Below are 12,100 nucleotides of genomic sequence, written 5' to 3' on the forward strand. Positions count from 1 at the left end.
TTGAGCCTCATGGCTCTGTTACTGACAGACGTGGGCGTAAGACTCCTCGAGAGTCAGATACTCTCGAGGAGCGAGAGAGAAAAAGACTGCGAGACATATTTGCAGCACCATCTGACGAGGAGTCTTTCGAAGGGTTTACGGAGAGAATGGAGGAGGGGCTGGTTAGCTCAGAGGAGGATGAGATGGATTGGACTCGGGTAAGGGAGGAAGTGGGTGCCACTGGCCATGATGGGACAGAAGATGAATGGGGACCTTCAGGATTAGACCCATGGTTTAGCTGGAGGGATGGGACGGGATCCACAGCTGGAGATGCTGTTGGGCGTAGTCAGAGGTGTTCCAGCTCTGACGAGGAAAGTGATGAGGAAACGCCCGGGTTAAGGAGGACAGCTGACAGTGATGAAGATTTGTAACTGGCATAAAATGGGGCTTGAGAGCAATTGCAAATTGCGTTGGGCAAGGTAATCTGGGCAAACGCTTGGGATCCGTGTGTGTGTGGGACGCTTCCCTGAAGACTTGTGTGCTTTCCTGTGCTGTGACGTAAGTTGATTGGAATCCAGGGTCAGACGGCGGGAGGGATTGTGTGGGCATTTGTTTGTGCAAACCTGTGCTTACTCTTATTAGCTTGACCCTCCGTCGTCTTCTTGACGGACGCCATCTCCTGCTTTGAGAACTCGGACTGAACTGACCACGGCTTGTCTTCCCCCCCCTTCTTGGACTTGGAAAAACTACAAACGTCTGCTTCTGGCTTTGATCTACGGAACGGAACTGGTCTACTCAACTGCTACAATCCTTGGCTGATTTACTCGTGTTGGAGATCCTGTCTGCTGTGTGTGTGGGGGAGCGACGCAAGTTACTCTAAGCACAGTGTTGGCAGCAGAGAGGAATCTGCTGCCAATTAGTTGCATTCTTTGTATCTTTTGTTCCTTGGCTTTCGTTTCGTTTATACCCAGGCTGAAGCAAGCAGTTTGTTTTTACCCGGATTAAACTCCGGTTTAATCCGGTTTATCTTTTGAACATTTACTTTTGCCCCTTTTTGCTCCTAAAGGCAAAAACTGCCTGGCCCTTGTGTTTTACGGGCATTTTTGAGTTCTGTAATCTAATAAACTCTGTTACTTTGAATCTTGTGGCGTTCTGTCCATGACAGATTGCCCAACGCCATAAAAAGTTTATTGCAGCAATAAACCCGTCAGGAAGACGATGGATGAGTTAAGGGCCAAAGTAGACCAATTGCAAACGGCTTTTACCGTTAGCCAAACAGCTCAGGCTGTGAAAGGACATGTTTTGACTCCTGAACGCTTTGACGGAACCAGGTGCAAGTTGCCAACCTTTTTGGCACAAGTGGAGCTTTATTTTTCTCAGCTCAGTGCTCATGCTTTTCCTACAGACACTAGCAAGGTGGCCTTTATTTTGAGTTTGTTGACCGGTCCCGCAGGACAATGGGCCACTAATTTAATTTTGGGAAATGACCCAGTCAAGGACAATTTGAATAATTTCAAAAAGTTGTTAACTGATACTTTTGGGGATCCTCTCCGCACGGAGAACGCTGGGTGGGCTCTGTATCGGTTGAAACAGGGAAAGGGGACTGTTTTGGATTACTTAAATAAGTTTAACCTGTATCGCCACCAGCTGGATTGGGGGGAAAATGCATTCATGCTTTTATTTACTGCCGGGTTAAGTGATATGCTCCAGGATGAATTAGCACGCTTGGAGCCGGCTGAAAGCTGGGACGCCTTAGTAGCTAAGGTGCTGCGTTTAGACGCAAGGTTCGAGGCTCGTAAACACTCAAAAGCAATGTGTGCGCCACCCATGCATGTAACCAGGGCACCTGTGGTGATGGGGGAAGAGCCCATGGAGCTTGGGGTCTTTAAAAAGCTGTCTACAGAGGAAAAGAGCCGTAGGAGGCAGCTGGGCTTGTGTTTGTACTGTGGGAATGCTGGGCATTTTGCCAAAAATTGTAATGTGAAACCTTCCCAGCTTTCGGGAAAAGGCCAGCCCTAGTGCGACGTGAGTCCAACGCACTAGGGCTCCTCAAGCAGTCAACTGAGGGGAGGAAGCATGTTTTCGTACCCATTACATTATCTGTTGGGGGAAGGGAACTTGTTTCTACTTTGGCACTGCTGGACTCAGGGGCTACGGTCTCCTATGTAGATATTGAGTTTGCTAAGAAGCATGGCATTCCTAGAGTGCGCAAGGCATGCGACGTGTGGGTGGAAGGAGCAGATGGGAGACTGCTGGAGACTGGGGTGGTTAACCATGAAACCTCAGCAGTAACGTGGGAGGTGCAGGGAGTAACGGGAACGTTTGTGTGGGATATTACGAGCTTGCCTAGATATGATGTGATCCTGGGGATGGATTGGCTAGCTGTAGTAAACCCACAAGTAGATTGGGCAACACGTAAAGTGATCTTAAAGAGGCAGGATTGTTGCACTCTAAATGTTACTCATTCTGATATGGAGGGAGTGCCTGCTGAGTATGGGGAGTTCTCGGATGTATTTTGTAAAAGAGAAGCGGACAAATTACCACCGCACAGGCCATATGATTGCGCCATCAAGTTGGCAGAAGGTGCGAAACTGCCAGCAGGGAGGCTGTATGCCTTGACTGTACCGGAAAGGCAAGCTTTGCGGGAGTTTCTAGATGAAAATTTAGCCAAGGGGTTTATTCGCCCATCTAGTTCTCCAACTGCGGCACCAGTATTCTTTGTAGCCAAAAAGACTGGGGAACTTAGGCTGGTCTGTGACTATCGGATCCTAAACAAATACACCATTCGGGATAGGTACCCGCTCCCTTTAATCTCGGAACTGTTATCAAGGGTGCAAGGGGCTAAGGTCTTTACCAAGCTTGACCTGCGGGGGGCCTATAACTTAATCCGTATACGGGAAGGGGATGAATGGAAGACGGCATTTAACACGTGTTTCGGATGCCACGAGTTCCGAGTCATGCCTTTTGGGCTTTGTAATGCTCCTGCGGTATTCCAGAGGTTCATGAACGATGTGTTCAGGGACCTAATTGATCAATTTTTAGTGATTTATTTGGATGATATCTTGATTTTTTCTAAGGACGAGAAAGAACATCGTCAACATGTCAAGCAGGTTCTGCACCGACTGCGGGCTAATGGGCTTTTCGCCAAGGCTTCCAAGTGCGTCTTTCATGTGCCTGAAGTGGAGTTCCTAGGTCATGTAGTGTCAGGTAGGGAACTTAAAATGGACCCACATAAGGTTGACGCCGTCAACTCATGGCAGGAGCTGAAGACTAAGAAGGATGTACAAAGGTTCTTGGGTTTCGCTAATTACTACCGGGAGTTTATTCCGAATTTTGCAAAGCTCACGGTACCTTTGACGCAGCTTCTGCGCAAGAAACAGCCATTTGTGTGGGGGCGGGAAGCTCACGAGGCGTTTCTACAACTAAAGTCTAGTTTTCAATCGGACAACATACTAACCCATCCTGATGTTGACAGACCGTTCGTGGTAGAAGCGGACGCTTCTAGCTACGCGTTGGGGGCTGTATTGTCTCAGAAGGATTCCTCAGGGACCTTGCGTCCCTGTGGATTTTACTCGCGGCAACTAACACCCTTCGAGCAGAACTATACCATATGGGAGAAGGAGTTGTTGGCGATTAAGGTGGCGTTTGAGGTGTGGCGGCACTGGCTTGAAGGGGCACGGCACCAGATCGTGGTCAGATCTGATCACAAGAACTTAGAGCACTTGCAAACAGCAAAGAAGTTAAACCAGCGTCAAATCCGCTGGGCTTTGTTTTTCTCCAGGTTTAACTTCAAGGTGCAGTTCGTGGAGGGGAAGGCAAACTTGTGGGCCGATGCTTTATCCCGCAAGCCGGAATTTAAGACCAATGAGCAGGTAGTATGTCAGACCATCTTGCCTACTGCCTCTCTGTGTGTTGTAGATAATGAGCTTGGGTTACATGACCAGATCCTTGAGGCTCAGAAGGATGATGTGTGGACTCAGGAGCAACTGATGCTGCTCTCTGCAGGTAACCGTACCATACTGCCGCATCTCCAGGATCAAGACGGGGTATTGGTGCGTAGGGGGCAGGTTTACGTACCAGTAGGGACCCTCAGGTTGGAGGTGATTAGAGCCCACCATGACGAGCCCATGGCTGGGCACTTTGGCAGGTTCAAGACCGTGCAGCTTATCACCAGGAGCTACTGGTGGCCAAAGATGCGGCAAGACATTCTGCGCTTTTGTGACAGCTGCGCCGTTTGTCAGCAGAGTAAGACGCCTGTTGGGCGCCCTAGAGGGTTGTTATCGTCTTTACCTGTTCCGGAGAGGCCATGGCAAATCATTTCCATGGATTTTATTTCAGATTTGCCTAAGTCTGGGGGTTATACTTGTATTTGGGTGGTGGTGGATTTATTTAGTAAACTGGCTCATTTTATTCCTTGTTCAACCATTCCGGCGGCCCCTACGTTGGCCTTACTATTTACAAAGCACATCTATCGTTTGCACGGAGCACCCGAGGTGATTATTTCAGATAGGGCTCCGCAATTTGTGTCACGCTTTTGGAAACACTTCCATGAGTGTTTGGGGACTAAGTTAAACGTGTCTTCAGCTTTCCATCCGCAAACGGATGGACAGTCGGAACGGGTTAATGGGCTCTTAGAGCAGTATCTGCGTTGTTTTTGTTTAGATCAACCCACGGCTTGGGTAAAGTGGTTACCGGTGGCGGAATTTGCTTACAACAATGCGGTGCACACGTCTAGTCAGCATACGCCATTTGAGCTAACTTATGGTTTTCACCCACGGGGAGGTGTGGCGCCGTCGACCAATGTGGTCTCTTCGGACCCTGTGTACCGCTCTTCGGAAATGGCTGCATTGCATGATGTTGCCCGTCGCTTACTGTTGGAAGCTAAGGCAACGCAGAAGACTCAGGCTGACCGCCACAGGCAGGCAGGGGAGGAGTTGGAAGAAGGGGATTTGGTGTGGTTATCTTCCAAACATATTAAACAGGCTGGGGGAAAGTTTGCGCCTCGGTATTTGGGTCCCTTTCCTATCGTTAAAAAGATTTCTTCTGTTGCGTTTCGTTTGCGTTTACCGTCTAGTTTAAAGGTCCATCCAGTCTTTCATCGTTCGCTGTTGAAACTTGATACCTCTAGTCGTCGTGGTGCTATAGCGGAGGGTATCACTGCCACTTCTCCGCCATCGGGGGAGGAGGCCTTTGTGAGAGGGGATAGTGTTATGATTGAGCCTCATGGCTCTGTTACTGACAGACGTGGGCGTAAGACTCCTCGAGAGTCAGATACTCTCGAGGAGCGAGAGAGAAAAAGACTGCGAGACATATTTGCAGCACCATCTGACGAGGAGTCTTTCGAAGGGTTTACGGAGAGAATGGAGGAGGGGCTGGTTAGCTCAGAGGAGGATGAGATGGATTGGACTCGGGTAAGGGAGGAAGTGGGTGCCACTGGCCATGATGGGACAGAAGATGAATGGGGACCTTCAGGATTAGACCCATGGTTTAGCTGGAGGGATGGGACGGGATCCACAGCTGGAGATGCTGTTGGGCGTAGTCAGAGGTGTTCCAGCTCTGACGAGGAAAGTGATGAGGAAACGCCCGGGTTAAGGAGGACAGCTGACAGTGATGAAGATTTGTAACTGGCATAAAATGGGGCTTGAGAGCAATTGCAAATTGCGTTGGGCAAGGTAATCTGGGCAAACGCTTGGGATCCGTGTGTGTGTGGGACGCTTCCCTGAAGACTTGTGTGCTTTCCTGTGCTGTGACGTAAGTTGATTGGAATCCAGGGTCAGACGGCGGGAGGGATTGTGTGGGCATTTGTTTGTGCAAACCTGTGCTTACTCTTATTAGCTTGACCCTCCGTCGTCTTCTTGACGGACGCCATCTCCTGCTTTGAGAACTCGGACTGAACTGACCACGGCTTGTCTTCCCCCCCCTTCTTGGACTTGGAAAAACTACAAACGTCTGCTTCTGGCTTTGATCTACGGAACGGAACTGGTCTACTCAACTGCTACAATCCTTGGCTGATTTACTCGTGTTGGAGATCCTGTCTGCTGTGTGTGTGGGGGAGCGACGCAAGTTACTCTAAGCACAGTGTTGGCAGCAGAGAGGAATCTGCTGCCAATTAGTTGCATTCTTTGTATCTTTTGTTCCTTGGCTTTCGTTTCGTTTATACCCAGGCTGAAGCAAGCAGTTTGTTTTTACCCGGATTAAACTCCGGTTTAATCCGGTTTATCTTTTGAACATTTACTTTTGCCCCTTTTTGCTCCTAAAGGCAAAAACTGCCTGGCCCTTGTGTTTTACGGGCATTTTTGAGTTCTGTAATCTAATAAACTCTGTTACTTTGAATCTTGTGGCGTTCTGTCCATGACAAGGGATGTGCTTGTAGTTGTTTCCTATTAAAATTAAGATCAGTGCTCTGAAAGAGGACTTAATTGTAATAAGATGAAAGAAGGAGGATAAAGGAACATTAAAAGCTTTAGAAAGCAAGAAGATAGGAACAGGAGTTTCAATTGGGTCAGAATTGGACTATTTAACTGGTATTCCCTTTTTGCTTGAGATATTCTCAAGCAAAAGTGTTATACAAGCTATGAGGTCTGTAATGATGTATCAGCAAATCAATACAGAATAGTTGCAAACTCTGAAGTCAATAATTCGTTGCATCTCTTTTTATTATAACGATAAAGTCATTCTCTACATGCTGTCAGTTTTAAGAAAGATTATTATAAAGTAAAATCATGATTTGGGGTGTTCTTATACAGCTGTTTAATATTTTATTACTAGAGTATGGCTTCAAGACTGGCTCTCATTTGAAATGACAATCCATTTATCCCTGTCTTTGTATTCTCAAAGTAATTGAGGTGATCTGTGTGCTCATTTGTGATTTTATCTAGTAGCTAGAAATTCAGTATTCAGGCCAGATTTTAAGTTGGCACTCTCCTATATATTTTGAATTCCTGGCATTTACTATCTTTTTCAGCAGTTCTTGGAAATGTTTCTTTATGTATCAAACCTTCTACAAGCCTTTTCAGTAATTTTCTTTTTATTGACCTCTGTGACTCACAAATTGAGTTTATTGAGCCTGTTTAGTGCACCATTCAGAACCTTCTAGAACTTTTGTGTAAGTGCTTTGACAGTAATCCCTCCTTCCCTGGTCAGTGTGACCAGACTGATTGCCCACTCAAATCCTCAATTCCTTAAATGTGACTTCATCTGCCTCCTTTAAGAAATGTGCCTTCTGGGGTAAAATTCCCAAATAGAAGTGTCTTTTATTCTGTCTGTTGTGCCTGTTGGAGAAGGCTTGGATTATACTACAGCTCCTAGCATCCTTTACTGTTGGTTAAGCTAGCTAGCATAGATGGGAACTGCAGTGCAACAAATTTGGTGGGGTTATATGATTCCCTCCCCTGATCCTAAGCCTTGCTGCTTACATTGAACACTTTTCCTTCTGGGTATTTTTACCTTCATGTTTTTATTTTTATTTTTAAATTGTGCTGTTCACATTGATACTTCTTAGCCATCTGATTTCTCGTGTCAATGGCAATATTAAGCATTCAGATGGGGAGATATGGAATCTTGGCTAAGACTAGTATCTCCTAACTAAAATACTTGAACTAGTCAGGACATTATTAATATTGGATCGTCAGAATAGTAATCAGTGAAAATCTCAGTGAAATTCTTGTGGTAGTATTGTTGTCTGCTTTCAAATCATTTCTGACTTATGGGGACCCTAAAATAAAGCCTAAGACAAACCCTAAGACAAACTTATTATTGGTTCAGAAATGATTTGCCTTTGCCTTCCTTTGATGTTGAGATGTGAAATCCAGTCAGTGGGTTTCCATGGCTGAGTAGAGTTTCGAACACTGGTCTCCAGGGTCATAGACTACCATTCAGACCACTATACCATGCTGTCTCTCAGCAATGTACAACACTCAAACTACACTGACTTTCTCACAATACTATAGTGGTTCTCATACCAACTCCAGTAGTGCCTCCTTATAGCTTTAGGACCTGCTCTGGAGGAAAAAGTTCCAAACATAGTGAGCAATTCAGGAATAAACACAATCAATGCAGAATCTTTCTGAATCTTAAATTTGTGAACCTGTTTATTCATTATTAGAGAATCTCCATACTCCAAATTTATGGACAGTTTTTTTCTTTTCCCTTCCCTGGCTATCTAACTAGTGTGTTTATGTACAAATCATTTTAAGAGTCTTGACTATTTGAACATTTGCATTATATGTTTTTCCCCCAGAATATTTGTGTTTAGACTCTGTTATGATCAACAATGATGGAAGCATTCTTTTTGTTCCACCTAAAAGTGAAGGTACATGTATATTAATAGTTTATTTTATTGGTCAACTATTAATTATCTGTTTTATTAACATACATGAATATTTTGTTAAAATTAAAGCAAATTCTTCTTATTCTATTTAGACTCATATGATATGTTTTATCTGGCTCCTGAGATATCAGAAGAGGATTTTGTTCCTGAAAAGGTAGTGTAATGTGATACAACCATGGTCTTGCATCCTAATTCATTTTTTGTAGACAATGATAATTACATGTGTTGATTTGAATAGATGCTTGTGATTCAGGATAATACAATGATAATGTTATATTTATGTAGTCTCTTTCCATAGCACCTTGGAACACAATTACATTCTTTAAGAACACTAAAACACCAGTGTTTACATATATCTGATCAGGCTTTTTCTCCCAGATGAAGGTCTCTTACAACAATCAAAAGGTGAGCAATTTCATTATTCCTTCCTTAATGCTTCATTTGAGTAAGGAGAGTTAAAGACTGAAGGTATCTCCTTGAAAATCTCTGAATGAGACAGGCTCATTGCTCAATAAAAGCTTCATCTGAAAATACACAATATCTCAATTATTATGTAACTGCTGGTTAAAATCAATCTGATAATTTTTCAGTGTATTAAAAAGCAAGACAATAATAACAAAGTCCTGTATTATCCAGAAGAGGACCAGTGTATGCACATAGGAGGTGTTTTAATTTTAGATGATGATGATGATGATGATTATTATTATTATTACAGTAGAGTCTCACTTATCCAACATTCTGGATTATCCAACGCATTTTTGTAGTCAGTGTTTTCAATGCGTTGTGATATTTTGGTGCTAAATTCGTAAATACAATAATTACTACATAGCATTAATGTGTAATGAACTACTTTTTCTGTCAAATTTGTTGTATAACATGATGTTTTGGTGCTTAATTTGTAAAATTATAACCTATTTTGATGTTTAATAGGATTTTTTCTTAATCTCTCCTTATTCTGCCGGGCCGTTTATGTTGGATAAGTGAGACTCTACTGTATTATTATTATTATTATTATTATTATTATCCCGCTTTTCTCCCACAGGTGGGACTCAATCCAGATTGAAAAATCAGCCAATAAACTAACTGTGTTTTATGGTACATCTGTTTTCATTGTATGCTTCTAATCTGAATAGAACTACTTAGCCATCGACATCAAACTTCATTTGTTAGAGTTTTAGTTCAACCTGAAATTGAAAATACAAGTCCTAGAATAGATGGTGGACATTTTAAAAACCCAGTCGGATGTCCCTCTACAGTAGTTCCTTTGTGAGGATTTAAAGTGAGCAACATTATTTTAGTTGGAATTGTGACTATACAGAATAATAGAGTAATTGCCAGTGCTGGAGCTAAATACTGAAATCTGCTGAAACAAGAGAAATTCAGCCATTCATTATTTTGTGTCCAAAAAGTAAATTAAATATGTGCTTGCAAATATTATACTCATCCTGTCTACATGTTTCTTTGATCCATCAGTGAATGGATACAGCTTAGCTTAGCAATGACAATGTAAGCACAGTTGGCCCTTGGTAACTGCATGTCAAGACCCAGGCTGCAGAGCACCAATAACCATGCGCAGAGGCCAGAATCTATCTAATATCTTTATTAAAGGAATATATAAAGTCAATAAAAACAAGTGAAGAATATAGTTCAGAAGTAGACCTTTCAGGAAAGGTCAAATATAGTCCAGGAAAACAATGTCCAATTTGTGATATTAGAGTCCAAAGTTGTAATCCAATAACCGAAACACACACTTTGCCAAGCAAAGTGTGGGGAAATGACAGGGTCCTTTAGTCCAATGGAGCTTGACAACAAGGCTGGAAGCAAACTAGATTCTTGGCAAACAAGGCTTGATACGTGGCAACAAGAGGCAAGAAGCAAGAACGAGGTCCGTGGCAAGATCCAGGGACAAGGCAGGCTTGGAACTAGAACAAGGTCCGTGGCAAGGTCCGGGGAACAGGGAACTGGAGTAGCGTAGTCCACACACGATCTCACTCCCGAAGCTGACGAATTGACTCCGCAAGGATTTCCTTGCGGGTAAACACCTATATAGGATCTTGTTTTCCCGCCAAGGAACACTTTCCCTGGGGAACAAGAAACGAAACCCATACTGTGTCCAGATGCATGACTCCTTAAGATTTCCCAAGGGAAACAGGCTTAATCAGCTAATTGTCTGGCAGCAATCCTGGCGCTTCTGCGATTCGCCTCCCTAGCGCCTCTATCTCGATTATAATTATCCCGGCGAGAAAATGGGGGAGATTTCTGCTCAAGGCTTGTTTGGCTGACTTCTTGTGGGCAAACATCTTGCAGGTGCAAGGGCTCCAATTCTGGCTGAAACGGTGGGAAACCCAAGTTTTCCTCTTCATCTGCCACAATAGTACTAGGAACGGGACTACATGGCCCATGAGTCATCACACTGCAGGAGTTTGTTTTTAGGACACCACACTCCATTCAGCTATGGATACCACAGTCTATGGATGCTCAAGTTTCATTATATACAATGGCATAGTAAAATAATGCCCCTTATATAAAATGGCAAAATCAAGGTTTGCTTTTTTGGAATTTTCTCCCTTTTTTGGAATATTTTAAAGCAATGGGTGATGGAATTCATAGATGTGAAATCTGTATAAAGGGCTGGCTATATAACAAATACCAGAGATATAGAATTTAATACCACATTTTTTGTACATGATTCATGCTTATACATCAGTTCAGCTTCATTATTCAATGTGATTACTTGATAGTTATAGTTTGGTTTCCCAGTTTCCTCTGAAAGGGTTAGGTTAATCAATCCACAAGGCTTAAAAGAAAAAAAAGTGCTCTTTGCATCTTTGAAATATTTCAAATTGTTTACTTTTTTGGCTCTTCTAGGTGTAAAAAAAATCTTACGGTAAAACAATATAACGATACCCTTATTTTCTGAGTAATTGTGGTTTTGAGAGTCCAAGAGCATGAAGAAAATGGGCTTATCTTAGCCAAATCTATTAGCTGTGGCAAATGTGCTATTACTGTGTTATTTTCATGTTGGTCAATAGCTGACATTTTTTGGGACCTTTCCACACAATCTGTTCTTATTCCACATGGGTTTTTCATCTCAAAGTAGCACTTTGGATACCAGGCATGCTGAGTTTTCTAGTAGTTCAAAATGTATTTGGGGGGGGGGGGGGGGTTAGATCTGAAATGTTAATTGCTGTTTCTTGGACCAATTCAAGATATTCTTACTGCCAGAGCTGATGATGGTAATGTCCTTTCCTGTTCCATGGGAAAAGGCACATTGAAAGCATAATTTCATGTTTTCAGTGACTGCTCCCAGGCTGTGGGATTCCCTCCTATGAGAGGCTGGGTTGTCCCCCTCAGTCTCTATTCTTTTTCCACCATGCAGAGAAAGATCTTTTTGTTTACCAGACCTTTAACTGTTAACTGTCCATTAAGGCATTATGGATAATGATGATGATGATGATTATTATTATTATTATTACTACTGTCATAATATATACCGTGTTTGTAAATGGTATATTCCAGGACCTTCGGATACCTGGAACAATTGATCATAGCAAACTCTGTGTTTTGTCCATACTCTGTCCAGAAGCGTATCACCGAATAACACTGGAGGACCCGAATAGACCAACAAACACTTCTGGGAGGGGTGGTGGTGGTGCTATTTTGTAGAGAATGGATAAGTGCTCAAGAATCTTAAAGGGGTATTTTTAAGATGGTCATGTATTCAATCGTTTTTAAACTGTTGCATTATCCATCATGTGAATGGGCTTGGGCCATGTGGATTCTGCGGGGGCT

The 12,100-nt window shown here is 43.2% G+C and overlaps 1 protein-coding gene across 5 annotated transcripts in view; it reads left to right on the top strand.

Annotated features, from left to right (window-relative positions):
* kndc1 (kinase non-catalytic C-lobe domain containing 1) overlaps positions 1–12,100 on the top strand; it is a 119,547-nt gene that overhangs the window by 63,525 nt on the left and 43,922 nt on the right. For all 5 annotated transcript variants that reach the window (XR_010004591.1, XR_010004590.1, XM_062976125.1 and 2 more), the window contains exons 8-9: positions 8,219–8,290; positions 8,401–8,462. Coding sequence is in view for 3 of the 5 variants with exons in the window: in XM_062976125.1 (XP_062832195.1) it covers positions 8,219–8,290; positions 8,401–8,462 (134 nt within the window). In the remaining 2 variants the exon portion in view is untranslated. The remainder of the gene's footprint in view (positions 1–8,218; positions 8,291–8,400; positions 8,463–12,100) is intronic.

The sequence above is a fragment of the Anolis carolinensis genome, chromosome 3 (assembly GCF_035594765.1).
Source record: "Anolis carolinensis isolate JA03-04 chromosome 3, rAnoCar3.1.pri, whole genome shotgun sequence".
Taxonomy (NCBI): Eukaryota; Metazoa; Chordata; class Lepidosauria; order Squamata; family Dactyloidae; genus Anolis; species Anolis carolinensis.